This window comes from Pieris napi, chromosome 23 (genome assembly GCF_905475465.1).
Source record: "Pieris napi chromosome 23, ilPieNapi1.2, whole genome shotgun sequence".
Lineage (NCBI taxonomy): Eukaryota > Metazoa > Arthropoda > Insecta > Lepidoptera > Pieridae > Pieris > Pieris napi.
Genome location: NC_062256.1, coordinates 1,382,572 through 1,402,209, shown reverse-complemented (window position 1 = coordinate 1,402,209; position 19,638 = coordinate 1,382,572). Strand labels below are relative to the sequence as shown.

The window sequence follows — 19,638 nt, the reverse complement described above, 5'->3', positions numbered from 1 at the left end:
GTATTTTTTATATTTGTAACTAGTCATACATTTTAGATAAAAGAATTTGTAACATATACCATAGATATAGTATGATGTGGTAAAGTTTTTTTTTTTATAGAACAAAAAAAACAAACGGGCAGGAGGCTCACCTGATGTTAAGTGATACCGCCGCCCATGGACACTCTCAATGCCAGAGGACTCGCGAGTGCGTTGCTGGCAAGAATTGGTACGCTCTTTTCTTGAAGGACCCTAAGTCGAATTGGTTCGGAAATACTTCAGTGGGCAGCTGGTTCCACAAAGTGGTGGTGCGCGGCAAAAACTGCCCTGAAAAACGCTCAGTTGTGGAACGGCGGACGTCGAGGTGAAACGGGTGGTATTTCGTATGCAGGATACGACGTCCGATGACGAAACTCTGAAACTTGAATAATTTAATAAATACTATAGACTATCTCTCCGAATATATAAAGATTATAAAGTTTATTATTTTCATTCTATATACTTAACAAAACTTCGTGATTATATCTAAATATTAATATTAATTATTATTTAATTGTAGGGGATGGTATGTAGTTAAAAATAATTGTAAATGCACCAAAACTGTATATTAACTCACCTTTTTATATTGCTCCTATAAAAAATTTGTAACATATAAATGTATAAATATATATCTATATACATCTATAAAAACTTTTGGGGCGAGGATTTAAAACGAAAGACGAAGCGATGGAGCGTTCCGTTCGATTATGATTGATTAACAGATGGATTTTGTAAAGTATACCCTAAAAATCTCGCTAAATAAATGAAGCACCAAAAATCCCCCAGGACATCATTGATTCCCTTTAAATTTGAGGGAAAGCCCCTCAAGTTTCACTCAAGGTATCACTGTGTTTCAATCAATCAATCTAGTCCAAAATGCATTGAGACGCGACATGATACGTTATGTTATTTTGACCAATCAAAATTGATTAAATTAATTTACATTTAAATTAATAATTTTATTGCTTTTCTAGAAATTGTGCCGCGTAAGTATAATTAATTAGTATAGTAATATATTAAATAATTCAGTTTTTTTGAACGGGGCACCGTCCGTTAAGTCCACCCATGGGCGTTTACAATTTCAGCTCGAAATTCAGAATTTCAGAAGCCGGCCCCTTGAGAATTGCTATGCTCTTTTCTTGAAGGAACCTAAGTTGAACTATAGGCGGATCGTGAATTTGTGGGGCTCTGGTCTATTACGGGGAAGTCCCCGTGATAGGCGCACACGCAAAAAAATACACTGACCAAAAACAAGTGACGGGGAATTCCCCGTTCCCTTCGATAGACGCGATCAATCAATTGGTCGACGGACAGAAAAGAGCAAAAACATGTCGAATAGAACTATTAAGTAAATAATTTTTGATGGTGGTTAAAACTAATTATTCTTTATTTGTAGCGATACCAGGTAACTTTTCAATTTTGGTGTGATATTTATGAAATCTTTAATTAAGATACTTATATGAATAAAAATATTCACAGGGTTGAATATGTTAAATTTATATACCTATATATATCTGTTCCATTTCGATGAATAAAAAAATATTATCACTTATAATACCACAAGGTTCCCTGCAAACAAATATAGTCGTCATGACGACTATATTAATTGTTTGCAACGAACCTATCGGGAAATACCCGATAATTTTGAAGCTCGTGTGGTATTCGGGGGATTATTTTTCCGACCCAAATGTCGGCCAATAGAATTGCACCATGAGACGAAATGTACAGTTAACAAATAAGAATTTCATTATGAATAAAACAACTACTTAATACTTTTCTTGAAGCAACGACCAGAGAAAATTTTCACAAAAAATTTTCAGTATAATACCATGTAGGTTGTACCACGTGACGTCGAATGGTGCAATTCTATTGGCCGATATTTGGGTCGGAAAAATAATCACTGAAAAACAACTCAGACCAAACGCATTGAGACAAAATCACCTAATATCGTATAATATAAAATTGTTTTTAAATGACATTTGACTCGTATGATCACGTGATAATGATACATATTTGTCTACGGCAGTGTTTCCCAACCCATTTGTGCCATGCCCCACCTTAGCCTTCCAAAAATTCTTATATCCCCACCCCTTATAACATACATAATTTATAATATCTAAAATTGAATAGCTCACTTAAGATAGATTTTAGTAAGACATTACTTGGAAATTGTTAACGAAACAAAAATAATTATTTTAAAAAATAATAAATTTATAGCCCCTTAACAATCAAATTGCCCCCCAGTGGGCCCTGGGCCCCACGTTGGGAAACACTGGTCTACGGCCTTCATTCATGTCATACAGTCTTTACTAAGCCACGGAATTTTATAATAAAATCTCAGAATGTGTTCACGAACTTTTGTTTATGTTAGAGGACAGCTTGGAAGAATTTGTGTCGCCACTATCCACTGAATATTCGACGAGTCCACGAAAAGTCATCATTCCCGAAGAATACGAACTCAAGGCGGTCAAGCGGAAGAGGCCCCATAGTAATCAATTGGTAAGGCTTTCCAAAAAGTGTATTTTTACTGGAATTACCATAATGATAACCCATGGTGAAAAGGTGGAAGCTTTTAGTTTATTGTTTATCAGAATGCCAAATCATAAAATTACTGCTTCACGACTGATTTGAGAGCGACCGCCGATGCGAAAACCGCTGTGTGAGTTCGAAAAGTGAGTTACAGAATCGCAGGGCAGAACCTCTTAGAGAATATTAATATTGTCGCCCCTTACTAATTTCCAGGGTTTAAAATTAGCAGAACTCTCAAAATTCCGTCTGCAAAAACCAACCTAAGAGTTCGAATTCTCATTCTAATTCGCGAATATAACAGAAGAAACACTACTTTTTCAAAGCTTGATATATTCGGTAGTGGGCTGAATTTTATAGAAAGCATTGTTAAGAGTCTATCTTATACCTAATCCGCAGTTTTGGTGGTAATTTTCTTATAACATATAATATGTTTACCATAATTGTCATATATTTTAGAAACGATAGCTCGTAACATATACTGTATATATAGCATTATGTGGTAAACTTCGATAAATAAATAACTTTTAAAGAAAATTCTTCTAACCAACCCGTAAAAAATATAGTTTCGACGAGAATCCTAATTTCCTATAATCTATGTGCTACAACCCACGGAGGCTGTATATTGAGATAAAATATTTGCAGGAAGACCTAGACGACCTGTCATCGCCTACATATTCTCTCGAGTTCTCTCCTGACAAGACCTTCGTGACAGTCACTCTCTCCTTCTCTCCGTGGGCCAAGTCGAAGGATTACGGAGAGTACTATGTACAGTTTGGCAGTGCACGTCGCAATAAGGAGAAATATGTCAAATTGGTTATTTTATGTAAGTCACAGAACAACGATTTTAATAACAATAAATTCACGTCAAATATAATTCCTAGTTTATATGGGGTCGGTCAAAAACGGTAAACGTTGTTTTGCCATGTATTATATTTGCTAATGCTATTGCATGCTAGGAAACATTTTTTTAGTTCAATAAAAATAACTATCTACAAAAAAATAGGGGTTAATCGTAGAGGGGTGAAAATTAGGGGTTGTAAGTATTTTTGTATGCTGTATCATAAATAAATAAAAACAAAAAAAATGAAAAATAAAAATTCGGGTGGACACCCCGAAAAAAATAGATTGAAAAATAGATGTCAGATTCTCAGACTTACTGAATATGCATAAAAAATTCATAAGAATCGGTCGAGCCGTTTCGGAGCAGTATGGGAACAACAACACGAGAATTTTATATATATTGAGATTAAAAGAACATTTAACTTACATAGATGATTAAGGCCTGGAGTGCAATGGTTTCCTTCTGTGAGCATGTAATGCTGCAGAAAGAGCCTGCTGACGATAGAGGAAGAGGTCTGACCGTCTGGGGTTGACAGTAGACTGGCCGGATGTTTAAGGTCTCGGTCTAGAGTGGCCAGGAACTGCAGGTCCTGATTAAGCTCTATGTAGGATATAGTCCCCTTGGGTAGAATGCCTGGTGAACTCCGAGGGCCCATCTTAAGAGCGGCCAACCCGTCTATCTTTTCATACAAACGCTCGTACGTGATTATGGCGTTGTAACAGATATTTCTTTGAAAACAAACAAATTCAGTACAAACCTCCAAAAATCAGCCTTTTTGCACAAATTTTATATGAAGTTTGGGCGTTTATAATGTACTCATTAATTGTAACCGGAAATAAATGTAATGGAGTTTCTAAATGTAAAACTTTTTTTTCATAATCTTCTAAGGCTTACGAAAAAACGCGTATTTCTTGGAACAAGGTTTATGAAATTTCCGCACACTATTTTGTTTCAATGTTATCGCGTTCTCACTTGCTTGTTAGCCATTTTTATGAATGGCTCGCTATCTATCTATGATATCTCTTTTCGCTTTACCTCTTGTTCTGACATTGCGCTGGATGAAACAACAAGCTTTTTGGCCATGCTCGCGTTGCCGTTCGTCGGACGGGGAAGGGCGCTCTTAAGGGCGTGTGAAGGGCTGAGGCGTTATTTACTCACTCCAGTAATTCAATGTTTATTCCAGTGGGAAGTATGACTACGATCTCCTATCGCACCATAGAGCTCTTGCAGGGTCAGCGAGCAAACACATCGAGTATTGCGTTCAAATGCAACAGATGCCGCCTGCTCAATGTCATAGTACGAGCCAGTGATAGCAACATATACAATTTAGATAGTTCAAGATATCGCTTAAGGGAATATCGAGATAAGTGAGTTTCTCTACCCATCGATAAACAGTTCTTTTATGATTATTAATGTTACTTTGTGAGCAGTGATGGCCTGGTGGCTTCAGCGTGCGATTCTCATACCTGAGGTCGTAGGTTCGATCCCCCGTGCACCAATGGACTGTCTATGTGTGCATTTAACATTTGCTCGAACGGTGAAGGAAAACATTCTGAGGAAACCGACATGACTTAGACCCAAAAAGTCGACGGCGTGTGTCAGGCACTGGAGGCTGATCATTGCCTATTAGATTTAAAAATGATCATGAAACAGATTCAGAAATCTGAGGCCAAGGCCTAAAGAGATTGTAACGCTACTAATTTTTTATTTTATTTTATGATAATTAATGTTGTTTTATGATTATTTATGTTCTTTAACGTTCTTTTATTTTGTTGATTCTTTTCTTGAAATAATCATCAACATTTCTCTTGTTTTTGCCTTAAATTTGAAAGTTGGAATTTATACGTACCTACTAGGGTCTGATCCTCCGATGCTTTGATTCAATTGTAGCAAATAGTCGATGTCAAGTGTGTTCTAATGGAAATTTTGTTTCAGGGAAGGAAAACCGTAAGTATTAGAAATACAACTCCAAAATTTTCAAATTCCAAGAATCAAAAAGAAAATCAGAAAGAAAGACTGATCGATGTAGTAACTAACACAAGCTATCACGGAATATGGTTAAAAGAAAGAATATCCATAGCGCAAAATCACTTGTATCATGAGCACACTCCACATACACACCTTCACATACTTACCCTCACTTTTACACCATCTCACAACACAGCCAAATTAGGTATTACTTGAATCATGAATGTATTGAATAATTTTTATTTGTTTGATTCCTTTTGTAAATTTTTGAACCTTTTTGTAGTTCAATATTATGTATTCCATCTCTGGCTATATTTGTTTGTTATTATATAATTTTTGTTAGCTGCAGGATTAGGAAATAAATAAATAAACAATAAAAAAAAAGCCTTTATATCTACTGAATTACACGAGGCAAGCGATGGAGTGTAGTACCGTCTCGCCTTGCTGTGCACACCAACCTTCTATAGGCTGATCACTAAATAACAGTGATCAAAGAAACTGATGCAACACCAACACCCAGGGGTTGTAGCGCTACTGGAATATTTTATTAGTTTCAAATTTACGTTTTTCAGAAAGCAACTTCTAGAAATCGAAGTGGAGGGAATGAAGACACAAGATTTTGGTGATTATTTTGCAGTGATACAGAATGGTGAAGGATTGGAAGAGAGGGTTAAAGTTCTGAGTGTGCTAAGTAAGTACAGAAGAAGAACATAAAACAAAAAAAAAATAGTCAAATTGTATAACAATTCGGCAGTACAGTGTCACATACTTTTCTTGGCCGGTAAGAGCTTTCATGGATATTAGTATTGCCAGTAAATAAAACTTAACCATTATAAGGGGAATAATTTGAAGTCATGCAGGCTAACTTAATAATTTATTGAAAAAAATAAAATAAATCCGTGGCGCTACTACCTTTTTAGGTCTGGGCCTCAGATTTCTGAATCTGTTTCATGATCATTTTTCAATTGCAAGTTGGTGATCAGCCTCCTGTGCCTGACGCATGCCGTCGACTTTTTGGGACATGTCTAAGTCGGTTTCCTCACGATGTTTTCCTTCACCGTTCGAGCGAATGTTAAATGCGCACATAGAAACAAAGTCAAATCGGGGATAGAACCTACGACCTCTGGGATGAGAGTCGAGTCACTGAAGCCACTAGGCCAACACTGCTCTGCTCCAATTTATTGAAATGTCTTAATAAAACAATGTATACTAGTATCTATAAAATAATTCTAGGCTTAAATAAATGTGACACAAACTTAGGAACAACTGATGTGATAGGTTTTGTAACCTGTACTATTAATATAATATATTTTAAGATACCTAGCAATCAAAACCGTTCGATAATTTAAACTTTGCCATTGTAATTATGCATAATGAGCCCCGGCAGAGCGATTTACGAAGCGACACTCCAATATCATACCGGTAACGAGTCGTTGACGGTAACAGATAACGATATCTCGAGGATTTCTGCGTACGGCAGTGAACCAGCTTGTTTAGATGACCGCAACCTATATTTAAATAAATACTGTTATTGTATATAGAAATTTGTCCTTAATAAAGCTCTTAAATAATTATGCATAAAAATAAATAAATTTTGGTTGGATTTTTATTATATGTTGGTAGATAGTAAAACTCTTTACCTTATTGAGAGTATGTTATATTTTATTTAAATTCAATAAAAATAAAAACAATATTTAATTTTAAATAACTAATAAATAATTATTTAATTCTAGCTCCCGGTAAGTAATTTATCTAAATATAATCTAAATAAAAATGAATCCCAAATTCCTTGTGAGTAGAGAATCTTGGGCCGTGGGATTCAACAGGCGCTAATTAAAGATTTAAGTTAGCGCCTGGTAGATTCCACAGGGACCAAACTTTTTAAATTCTTTTATTATTTTTTTTTTATTATTTTTACTATTACTATGTAGGTTAAGAAATTTGTAAATTCTGTATATTTGATTGCTAGGTTTACATAAACCTTTTAATAAACGTTTTATAAAAAGTATACGTTGAAGACGGCTGGGCCAATTCAAGTGTTTTTTTTTATTAAGGCTTTGAACTCTGAGGAAGGTTTTATGGAGAGAAGAAAAGTGAAAATTTAGTTTTTATAGTAGTTTGGTTGTAGTTTCGGAAAAGCAAACAGTCTCCATAGGGTAGCATACCAAAATCTTCCATAGTTTTAGTAGCTACTAGAAAGGTAGGCTAAGTAAATATCATATTAAGACACAATCCGGTTTTGGCGGCAGATTGCATTTGTTTGATCATGTTTAATTCATAGACAAATAGGTGATCAGCATTCTGACACATGTCATCGATTTTTGGATTCGATCCATGCCCATGTTTTCCTTCACCGTTCGAGCGAATATTAAATACGTAGACAGAAAGTCTATTGGTGCACAGCCGGGGATCGAACCTACGACCTCAGGGATGAGAGTCGCACGCTGGCACTGCTTTTATGTTTATTTTATTATTCATATGTAACCTTAAATTAGTTTAAGATATTCTTTTTCGTTTCAAAATCCTTTTCGCAATCAAACTTATAACAAATTTATATTTTGCAATAGTTTTAATAATATACTAGTAGTTAGTTTAATGTGTATGCGATTAATTTTAATTTTGTTTTATTTCAGAAAAGGGTAAACGTCTAATTATGTTTTCTGTTATAATTTTTTAAATATAAAATCTCTTTTTTTACAATTATTTTTGTTAATTTCAGACACAGGTAACGATTGTTTATTCTAAAGCTTACTACATCTTTATACAAGTACTGACATACATTCGTATGTATGTTGGTAATTATGTTCAAGGCCTGGAGAAAATTATTTCAATTTAGAAAATAATAAATGAAGAAATGTCTGCCCGGGAATAACAACGTATTATTTTCTTAAATTATTTCACACACTATAATACGCTTTTTATGGTAGGTACGAGAAATTAGGCAGAATATACACAATACATATCTGCGCCCGTCTGTAGTTACAGAACGTCGGTATAGCTGCTTCGGTCGGTAAAGTTTAAATTGGATATTTAATCGAGAATGGCTATCTGACCGAATGAACGCATGTGAAATATCTGCTGTTAAAAATCTATATTTCAGACAATCTGAATTAATTAATTAATTATAAAATGGTTAAGAAGAGAATTATCTAGAAAATTGTACTTAAGTAAAATCTTTTTTTCGTATTTATAATAGCGTTTTTGTTTTACAGAAAACGGTAATTATTTTTGTTAATAATTTAAGATCTCTAAGAACTTATTTCTACTAGTTAGATAAACGTAAAGGATACAAATAAATCAAGTTTTCAACATTGAATTTAGATATTTGGAATTTATACATTTTATGATAAATTCCAAAGACGTTTTTCAAACAAACATTTTTGCTACTATTATATTTACTAAATTATTGTATGTCTCATTCAAGCCAATGATGCAAACTTGGAGTTAATATTAAATGAATTAACGTAGCTGTAGTCCAATATTAGTCATACGAAGGGCACCATGATTTCGTCTATTTTAAAGGCAACGCTCTTGCCAGCCCTCTGGCAATGGTAGTGTCTATGGGCAGTATCACATAACATCAAGTGAGCATCCTGCCCCCTGTTGTATATAAAAAAGACTGATTTACATTTCCCTCCGGACAATCCCCGGACAATTCTCATGTAAGTGGGTAAGATTCGTTAGACGCGCTGTTTATTTTTTAGGTTAATAACCCTTATATTAAGAATCGCTTAAACCCAACGACTTTTTGACATAAGCAAGTCATACTTAGCGCAGTCTCGACTTTAAATGCCAATTGCTTACCGATCTATGTTTTAGCAATTAAAATTCAGCGCCTCAGTGCGTCATTTGACGTGGGCGGCCATTTTGATCGCACAATGAATTACACGTGCGAAGAATGTTCTGTCACGGATATTCTGTGCAATGGCGAGAGCGTGCTGTCTGCTGGAAGAGTATCTGTCATTCACGTCACCAATATGATTAGCTTCAATTTTCCAAGGTAAGTTATGCTAGAACCAATGCGGCATGTCAAATCATTGAAACTTAAGAAATGGAGTGGATTTTGTTATCTTATAGATTAAATAAAAATTTGTTATTATGAACCCTACGACCTTGAAAGAGGTCTATGGATAGACACCTATCATTATGGCTAAAACATGGTTCATACTTGTTCCTTCCACTTTTTCATTTTCTACTTCCAAAATTTATTTTTATTAGGCCCATTTGGCATTTTTGAAAGTAAACATTACAAACTAAAACTATTTTTAAAAAATGACTCTAGTTGCCCCTTCCAAAAGGTTGTTTCATATGGAGAAGAAACAAGAAACTCCATACTTACTCGTTTAAAATAGTTTTAACAATATTTTGTATACATTGATTTGATATAAGTTCTATCCGCGTCATCTCTACTATTACTGGCTTTTCAAACCAGTCGAAACCTCGAATTATAAATGTAATTGTTATCTTTAAACGTTATAGTATGTATATTTCGTATATGTTCTGTGGATTTGTTTCAGATTTGAGGACAACCACGCTTGCGTATACATGGGATTCTTTAAGGATAAGAACAAATTCATCAAAAAGATATTAGCTGTTATTGATAGTAAGTATATTGTGCTTTAAATATTTTTTCAATAAAATGACTTAAAACAATACATAACAACAACGAACATAGCTTTTTTAAATGTCCTTTGAAGAAACTGAAAAAATTATTAGATATAAATCGGAAATTCGTATTCAAATTAATTTAGTTAAAAATTCCATAAAATTATTTTAAAACAATGTAAATAAAAGAAATAAAAAAAAATTGGCACCAATTTCAAACATCTAATTAAGGTTACATCATCATAAAGAGCTAAGGAAAGAAGTATACTAAATATAAAGAAGAAACACAAAGTCAAAAGTGAATATATTAGACAAAAATCTAAACACTAATATGACGGAAAACCCTGGAAAAGAAGAGTGGGCAGGCCAAAGAGAAGGTGGGCTGATAACTTGATAACTTGATGCCTGATGCCATAACAGAAATAGCAGGAAAAGATTGGCATCTGGGCAGGCTTGGAACTTGGAGGAGGCCTAGGAAGAAAATACTAAAAACATTTTAACTGGAAATATGGAACTAAAAAAGGCTGTGTTATTATTATTACGGTTTTATAGTTAACAATTAAATGTTTAAATATAATAAGTAATATAATTTATTTTATTCATAACACTGACATATTCATAACCTACATAGTAATTATTATTAAAAGTAGAAATTATTATATAACATTATATTTGCGTTGAATAATGAGTAATATTTATCCTTGTGGAAGTAACAATACACTCACTAAGTAGCCTTTTAAATTTTTACTCGTGACAAGTGAACGAATCTCCTATCTCTTTCCCTCACATTGTATTTACGATGTGTGAAAAAAAGATAATGTTTGCTTTAGTTTTTAAGGAAAATCAAAACAGTGCCAAGCTTGACAAGTTAATAATTAATTTTTTTTTCTTTTTAGATAATTGTAAGTATTTTTATCGCTTTTATAGATAGTGTAACGAATTAGAAGCCTCTGGAGTTTGAATTTGGTTCCCGACGAAACAATATTTGATTTTTCATTTAAAAAATATTCAACATACACAAAAATGTCTTCACATGGCTATAATGTAAACCAAAGGTTGGTCTTCTGGTAATCGTCTACAATATGTAGCCCGGTCATTTTAGACAATTGAAATAAAGAAAATTCCGACAAAGCCAAATTTTCGTAGAGACCTTAGGTTTACCACAAGGAATAAAGTGTCAAAAGTCCCCATCAGTCCCATGTGAGCTTAGCGACTTATTCGGGGTCCAAGGTCAAAATTTTAGGTTTATTGGATTTTTCTCGAAAACGGTATGTTTTATCGAAAAGTACCTCAGAGCACAGTTGTAGATCTTAAAATTCTCTATAAAAATGGTCCCTATGATTTTTTCTCTAAGACCCACTATTTCCCAGATATTGCGCTTGTAAGAATCACGTTCTACATAATATGCACACATTTCCTCACCACCTGTGAGGTAGTGTACTCGGTGCGTTTTTTTTAACGTGGTATCCCCGGTAGGCCTATTTCACGAACCTTTCTGACGATATTTTCAGGAACAATAATTATTTAATAGTATGAAGATTATTGATATGGGTTATTGAGTTTAACTGTCGTTCAAACTTTTTTTTATTACTTTAATCTGACTCATACTCTTCATATTCAACTTCAACAATCATATTTTCTTCAATTTCTTCTTGTTCTTCTTCTTCTCTTTCCTGTTGATAAGCGCTTAGAAATTGTTCAAATGAAGATGAATCAGTTGTCTCTTCATCAAAATCACATGAATATTCCTCTCTTGTATTTAATTGAACATTTGAGCAAGAGACACCTTGGCAATTGGTACACGCTGGAGAACACTGCAAGCCTACTTTTTTACAGCCACATTTGGCACTACAACCTTTCTTGCAATTGCAAAAAATAGTGTTAAGAAGTTTTTCTGGAGCAGGGGGCAGTAAAGTTCGAATCGGTTCCAAAGTATTATTTATCAATTTCCAACCCCAGTCTTCAGGGTTCAGTTCATTGCCTTGCCATGTCTGAACTTGATAGTATACTCGAAACAAATGTCGACTAGCAGATGCCGATGTTGGAGGAAGACAAGATAGCTGTACTTGCTTTTTGTTTCGTGTATTTTTTACAAATGTTAAATATCTGTACGTATCTATGCAATCAATTTTTTTTGGAGCTCCATAAACCGCAAGAAGAAACCGAATTCCTTTAGTAATTAGTATTTGAGGTGAAGAATTAATTTCTGTAAATACTTTTGCGCAGTCAATCAAATCATTTTTTTTCAAATAATTTTAATACTGAATTTTTGCCCCTTCTAAACATTGCAGACGTAGTATCGCATCCGGTCATCGCATGTAAAAATAAAATAAAGTTTTGGCATTTTGGATAAGCTGATAAACTTTTAGAAGAATATATTTCTGTCCGTTGCTGCGCCTTCCCAGGTTATACTAATAATGTATACATAAAAGAGACACGAGTAGGCATTTTTGCTTGCTTGAGTACCTAAATATGTATATACGTGGCATATGTGGAATATGATTCTTACAAGCGCAATATCTGGGAAATAGTGAGTCTTAGAGAAAAAATCATAGGGACCATTTTTTTAGAGAATTTTAAGATGTACAACTGTGCTCTGAGGTACTTTTCGATAAAACTTACCGTTTTCGAGAAAAATCCAAAAAACCTAAAATTTTGACCTTTGACCCCGAATAAGTCGCTAAGCTCACATGGGACTGATGGGGACTTTTGACACTTTATTCCTTGTGGTAAACCTAAGGTCTCTACGAAAATTTGGCTTTGTCGGAATTTTCTTTATTTGATCACTATTTTTATGTCTAAAATGACCGGGCTAATGATGCGCATGCGCAGCTATACCTTTTGAATCTGTAAGCCGGATAGTTGCCACCAAATCTCTGGCACTAACAAACTGTTTCCGATCGCTGAGTTTATTATTTAACTAAATAACGTATATAGTACGTTTGTGAATAATATCACTTAATTAATAGTTTACATTTATTTGTTTGTATTAATTAAAACTTTAATATTTAATTTCAGCACCTGGTAATAGTGTTTTATATAATTTTATGTAGCTTTAACTGTCGACTATTTATTTATTGCGTAATACTACTAACATAAAATATATACAACAAAAAACTATACGATACACATAGGCATAGATGGAATACATAATATATACAAAAAGGTTCAAACAATTACGAAAGGTTCTCATTTCTCCCACGTTAAATTTTATGATCCTTTTTTTGATGTCCCTTTTTCAAATCACAACGATGCTAAAGAAATTTCACTTGAAAATAATAACTAAAAAGAGGAATAAATAACTATACTGCCCTGCGATTCTGTAACTCACTTTTTGAACTCACACAGCGGTAGAAAAGTGAGTTACAGAATCGCAGGGCTGAATATAAACATAAACCTCATTAAGAAACAAAGTTACGGTAACTTGGAAAATTGTTGTAAAATATATTATTATCATAAATATTAGTAATTAAGTTGTAAGAGCAAAGTGGCCTATTGGCTGGACCATTAAAAGTAACAGATCATGTTGACCCTCTCCCATGTCGGTCATATTTAACCGTTCAATCATGAGATATCGCAGATCAAGATGATCAAAAGGAGGTCTTTTGTAAATAGAGTCTAGAAGATGTCGTTATTCCAGGTGTTGTAATACCAGAAGTGGTGAAGTTGGCATCACCAAAGATCGGTGAGCAGTTCCAGCAGCAGGTGCCGTTCACCTGCAGTGATTGTACTGTTGAAAAGGTGTGTTCAATTTTGTATTACTTTTGTGTCCCGTCATATTATAGGTATATCATACGTGTAGAAGTAACGTTAATACAGTTAAAATAAACAAAACATCTTTAGGGCTAGAGCTGTTCTATGGGACCTGAAAAGATGAACATGAACATGAAGAAGACCTTCTGCATCTAATAGTTTGTCTTGAAGCAGGTGATCAGCTTTAAGTTGCCTATCATCGTGGGTCAAAGACAATATCCTCGTCGTGGTTTTTCGAGTACTACACAAAGCACAAAGTCAAAAGTAAAATTAAAATTAAAATTAGACAAAAAACTAAAGAGGGAAACCTGGGAAAAGAATCGTGGGCACGCGAAAGAGAAGGTGGGCTGATGACAACAGAAATACCAGGAAAAGACTGGCAGACTATTGGCAAAGCAATGGGCTGGTCATGTGACATCTAAGACACATGAGATGACATGTATATGTCTAATAGTTTGTCTTGAAACCGTTGACCGGCTTTATTTCGTGGGAGTTTCAAATATAGCGCGACGAAGTGTTGGAATGATATGCCTCCTCCGCTGAAGAGTCATCAATTAGAGTCAAATTTTAGTCGTAGCTATAAGATACATCTACTGACTCAACAAAAATTCCACGAAATCTAGATCTTACACTGTTAATTTTTACTATTTTTTTTCTACTATTGTTATTACATAATTTTTTTGCGATTGAGGCGCAACTGTTGTGGTCTCTGGCAGAATGACCAGCGCTGTGGAACATTCTGCTCCTCAGCATAATGCTGAGCCAGTTACAAACACAACGCACACACATTACACACTTAAAATGTACCTTATTCCTTTTCTTTCTTTCCATAATTATTGTTATTTTTTAAATTATTATTTTGTGTATTTCTGTGTGTGTTTCGGTAATAAAGGTTATGTCTGTATGTCTGTATACAATTCAGATTTTCTTAGCTTTTAAGAATGAATTATCAATCTTTTGTTATCAGTAGTGAATTATATACGTATTTATATTAATTATCCCTGGCCCAGGAACTATATATGTAAAGGTAATTTGACTTGATATTAATTCCAGGTGTTTGTTAATGGTATACCGCTTCAGACGTCCTTTAGGCGAAATTCTGTTGGGTCCATTGCAATATTTACGGTATGTATATAAATAATAAATAAATAAATAATATATTGGTTGTTTGTAAAGTAGGTTTACGATCGAGATGTTTACGTGATAACGTCTTATTGGTGATATAGGTTTTTGGGAAGTAAGGAATTAATGAAGATAACAATTTTTTCAAATTTTAAATTACATCTATCGTTTTATTCACACTTTTGATGATAAATTTCGGGTGTAAAATGACAAGTTTACTTATTCGACTAAGATATACATTTTTCTTCATACATTCACGGAATGACTGGCAGCGCTCGAGATGAGACGGGAGATCGGTCCGTCTCTCTCTCGTTATACCTGCGATCGCGCTCGTGAGGTTTTGGTGTGACATAAGTTTCTGAACATGTCACCCGACTAAAACGATTTTAAAGACGTTATCACGTCAAAAACAAATTTAAATAAAATAAATCGGTGGCGCTACAACCTCTTTAGGTCTTGGCCTCAGATTTCTGAATCTGTTTCATGATCAAATCTAATAGGCAAGTAGGTGATCAGCCTCCAGTGCCTGACACACGCCGTCGACTTTTTGGGTCTAAGACATGTCGGTTTTTCTCACGATGTTCGAGACCGTTCGAGCAAATGTTAAATGCGCACATGGCAAGTCCATTGGTGCACGGGGATCGAACCTACGACCTTAGGTATGAGAGTCGCACGCTGAAGCCACTAGGCCAACACTGCTCGTTCAAATATATAATAATAATAATTCTTTATTTTCTCTCATATAACATTTGAAACAAACAGTACGGTTATAATTAAGGTTCTGGAAGACTATAAGATATATGATGTTTTTGGCCGGCAAAGCCCTGTAGCCCTCTGGCACTAAGTGACCATGGGCGGCGGTATACAATAACATCGGGTGAAATGTATTGCGAAACTTAGCAAGTTTTTGCATAGTGGGCGCTTCGCATTAAACCATACCATGTATGGTAAATAGTTAAGTTTGGTTTCCTTATGTCATGGTCTGTTTCAAAGACCGGCAACGCACTTGCAATCCCTCTGGCAATTTGAGTGTCTATGGGCGGTATCACTTACCATCAGGTGAGCCTCCTGCCCGGTTGTCAACTCATATTCCGAAGTCAACAACTAGATTCTATTAACGAAGAACTTAAAAAAACTGTTGGTCTAAGATCCCGATATATAACGACCTTCACCGAGATGCTTATTTAATGAAACGTATTTTATATTTGATTTAATATGTCAATTAATATAATCCATATGGGTTGCTTAGCAAATTTCAGTCCAGAGTATTTTAATTAATATTTTAAAAAAAATATTTCTTTAAACATTTCATCGGTATGATTATTAGATAAATTCTATACCAATCGAAAGTATGAAGCCCATAGAATATGCAAACGTTAGGTTGTTTTTAATCAATTAATTATTTATGTATATATTTTTTATGTGACACTAAAGTATATATACATCTTTAGGTAAAAAGAAAGTTATAGTGATACATATATAATACTACCCTGATTAAAAATATTGATTGGAAAAAATTAAAAAAATGTACTACATGCAAATTATAATTTTTTTTTTTTTAATTATTAATTAAACATACTCTGGACTGAAATTTGCTAGGCAACCCATGTGGATTATATTTATTGACATATTAAATTAAATATAAAATACGTTTCATTAAATAAGCATCTCGGTGAAGGTCGTTGTATATCTCCCGATATACTATGTTTACGTATTCATTTCTTAATAAAAGTGACCCCTATCCTTATTGTAGTTACATAAAGATATCTTAAAATGTACAATCAAACTCTGCTATGACGACATCGAAGGGACTTATATTTGGTCGTAAAAACCGATAGTCGTAACAGCCGATCTTATTAACAACCTAATACACTAGAATTCTTTTTTTTTTCTTTTTTTTTATGCAATAGGAGACAAACGGGCAGGAGGCTCACCTGATGTTAAATGATATGCCCATGGACACTCACAATGCCAGAAGGCTCGCAAGTGCGTTGCCGGCCTTTCAAGAATTGGTACGCTCTTTTCAGCCGGGACTTTTGATTGTGGTCTATGTAACCGGTATGTTGTTCTAAACGATGTCGTATACGGTTTTGACTGTTATTTGTTTGTTCAGGCGACTTCATCAGAGATTACGATAAGTATAACAGAATATACTCCAACATATGAGGGAGTGTATCAAGCGGTCTTTGCGTCTGGCTCCGATGCTGTCACCAAAACCATTATGGAGATACGGTTAGTAATATAAGGATCTGTTTCACAATGTACGGATAAGTTCTACATAAGTTCCAAATTAGCTATTTATTACTTATTGGTAGGATAAACACTATTGTTGCGTTTCACGACTGTCAGATAGCACTATTCGTCACATAAAGTCCATCATAAGTATGAGTCCGATGAAGTGTCAAATAGCACAATTTATCTTCCAAATAATTTATGTGTTGCATAGCTATTTGGTAATTTATCCATACATTGTGAAACAGACCCTTAATCTATCAAGAAGGCATTTTTAGTCTTCATAAAATCTAAATGTTTGCCTATAAGTGCTTGTCTCATTAATAATTGTATTTTATTTATCTTGTACCAATATATCAGAGTGCCGAGTGTTGACAAGCTTTTATAAATAACTAGCTGACCCGGCAAACGTTTGTTTTGCCATGTATGTTTTTTGCCATTTTTTTAGTTCAATAAAAATAACTATCTACAATAATAAAAAATAGGGGTTGATCGTAGAGTTGTATATATTTTTGTATTATAAAAAATGTAGGGTGGACACCTTTTATAACTTTGGGATTAGAAAGATAGTAGCAGATTCTCAGACTTACTAATGCATAAAAATTTTCATAATCAGTCGAGCCGTTTCGGAGGAGTATGGGAACGAATATTACACGAGAATTTTATATATTAGAAGATAAAGAAGCCACTAGACTTACACTGCTCTATGGCAAAACGTGTATAACAGTTTTTAAATACAAGCATAAAACAGTTAGACAAGATTCGATTCAATTATTCGTAAATCTTTCTTAAAAACCGTAAGTAGTCGCCAACCGTAGTCGCCAAAACGTTTTTTGTTAAAAAACACCATCGGTTTTGGCACGTAATTTGGCCAGATTTTGCGTGATGGGGGAAAGGTCGCGCGTACTGCGTAATACTCCGGCATATTGCATCTTGCTGATGATAAAAATAGATTAATTTTTGTTCAGGGATGAAGCTGAAACAACTCCAACTCAAGAAGAAACAACCGCTGGTAACTAATCATCTTACTAAATTCAAATGATACTACTATTTGATAAACGCACCCACTAAAATGGATGTCCATACGACGATTGCCCTTTCTTGGGGTCATATGGGCTCGTTGGCCCCTTATGCTAATAAAATGGGGCCTTTAAGAGATATTTGGTGTGCTTTGACCGACAATAAATTATAGGTTTGTGTGTTATATTGTTTAATTACTTCGTTTTATTATTCATTGTTGTTTCTTTGTATTTCATCTTTTTTTGTTTTTAATAGTCAGTGCAAAAAGTATGATAGGTAATTTTACTTAGACCTTAAAGTTTAATTAACTATACAAAATAATTTTTAAATCGGAACGCCAATTAGAAGATTTCAAGACTTAATATGCCGTGGGTGTGTATTTGTGTGTAACTGAAGCTTGTGTGTTGTCGGTTTGTATTGATTGATTTAGTAAATGTCTGATAGTGTTTTAAGGATAAAAATGTTTCCGTGTAAAAAAAACAAGTTGTTTCATAAATAAATAAGTATAATACGAATATATACGTGCGTTCTTAGGATATATATAATAGTATCAAACGCTTATACTGGGAATAATAAGAATAAGGCGCAACTGCGCTTCTCTGTGAATACAAAAGAAACAACATTTAAAGTTCTAGGTTTTATAAAGTAAAATTATATAATGAAAAAATTTAAATATCTTACATATATTATGTCAAGCGACATAAATTAAACATTGTCGATCAGACGGCAAAGACAACATTAGATACAAAAGAGTTTATATAAAATACAATATAGACAAGAGTTTGTATAGGAAAATATATTATGTTTTCCTTACATATATAATTAATATAATTGTATATTAATTATATATACTAAGTATATATACTAATACAATTATTGCAAAATGAATATTGAAAAAGGCGTGAATGTATTAAATAAATAAAAATATTTATAAATCTCGGTGATATATATAACTGATATAATAAAGTACAAGGGACTGGAATGATCATTAATTTTACACAAACTCTAGATAATATATGGCGGCGGATTAGACGGAATTTATTGATTAATCTTAAAGATTTAGAACCGATTTTAATGAATTTTGCAGATGTTTTAAAATTAAACCAATTTTTTGTGTATACTATTAATAAGTGTCATTATTAGGTTCCACCATCGCAGTCTCCGAATCAGATGTGACAGGTATTTAATTTTTTACTATTTGAATAATGAACTCTCGACAAATCTCGGCTGAATATCCTCCTATGTAATTACGTGCTCATATATTTTATCGTGAGAAAAGTCATCTATTGGTAACTAACATTCAGAGTTATGACTTCCGAATGTCAAAAATCTATTGGATTTCCTGCTGGAGAGAGCAGCCCTGCGATTCTGTAACTCACTTTTCGAACTCACACAGCGGTTTTCGCATCGGCGGTCGCTCTCAAATCAGTCGTGAAGCAGTCATTTTATGATTTGGCATTCTGATAAACAATACACTACAAGCTCCCACCTTTTCAGACCTTTCATAAAATGACTGCTTCACGACTGATTTGAGAGCGGCCGCCGATGCG

At 34.0% G+C, this 19,638-nt stretch overlaps 1 protein-coding gene across 1 annotated transcript in view; it reads left to right on the top strand.

The window, feature by feature from the left end:
• LOC125061523 overlaps nt 1-19,638 on the top strand; it is a 33,217-nt gene that overhangs the window by 12,211 nt on the left and 1,368 nt on the right. The window contains exons 12-32 of the mRNA XM_047666998.1: nt 539-544; nt 993-1,004; nt 1,415-1,423; nt 2,390-2,517; nt 3,190-3,370; nt 4,572-4,755; nt 5,324-5,335; nt 5,929-6,047; nt 7,090-7,095; nt 7,990-7,995; nt 8,076-8,081; nt 8,569-8,574; nt 9,176-9,356; nt 9,874-9,959; nt 10,858-10,863; nt 12,980-12,985; nt 13,602-13,702; nt 14,768-14,839; nt 16,950-17,068; nt 18,037-18,080; nt 19,232-19,267. Coding sequence (XP_047522954.1) covers nt 539-544; nt 993-1,004; nt 1,415-1,423; nt 2,390-2,517; nt 3,190-3,370; nt 4,572-4,755; nt 5,324-5,335; nt 5,929-6,047; nt 7,090-7,095; nt 7,990-7,995; nt 8,076-8,081; nt 8,569-8,574; nt 9,176-9,356; nt 9,874-9,959; nt 10,858-10,863; nt 12,980-12,985; nt 13,602-13,702; nt 14,768-14,839; nt 16,950-17,068; nt 18,037-18,080; nt 19,232-19,267 — 1,326 coding nt within the window. The remainder of the gene's footprint in view (nt 1-538; nt 545-992; nt 1,005-1,414; nt 1,424-2,389; nt 2,518-3,189; nt 3,371-4,571; nt 4,756-5,323; nt 5,336-5,928; nt 6,048-7,089; nt 7,096-7,989; nt 7,996-8,075; nt 8,082-8,568; nt 8,575-9,175; nt 9,357-9,873; nt 9,960-10,857; nt 10,864-12,979; nt 12,986-13,601; nt 13,703-14,767; nt 14,840-16,949; nt 17,069-18,036; nt 18,081-19,231; nt 19,268-19,638) is intronic.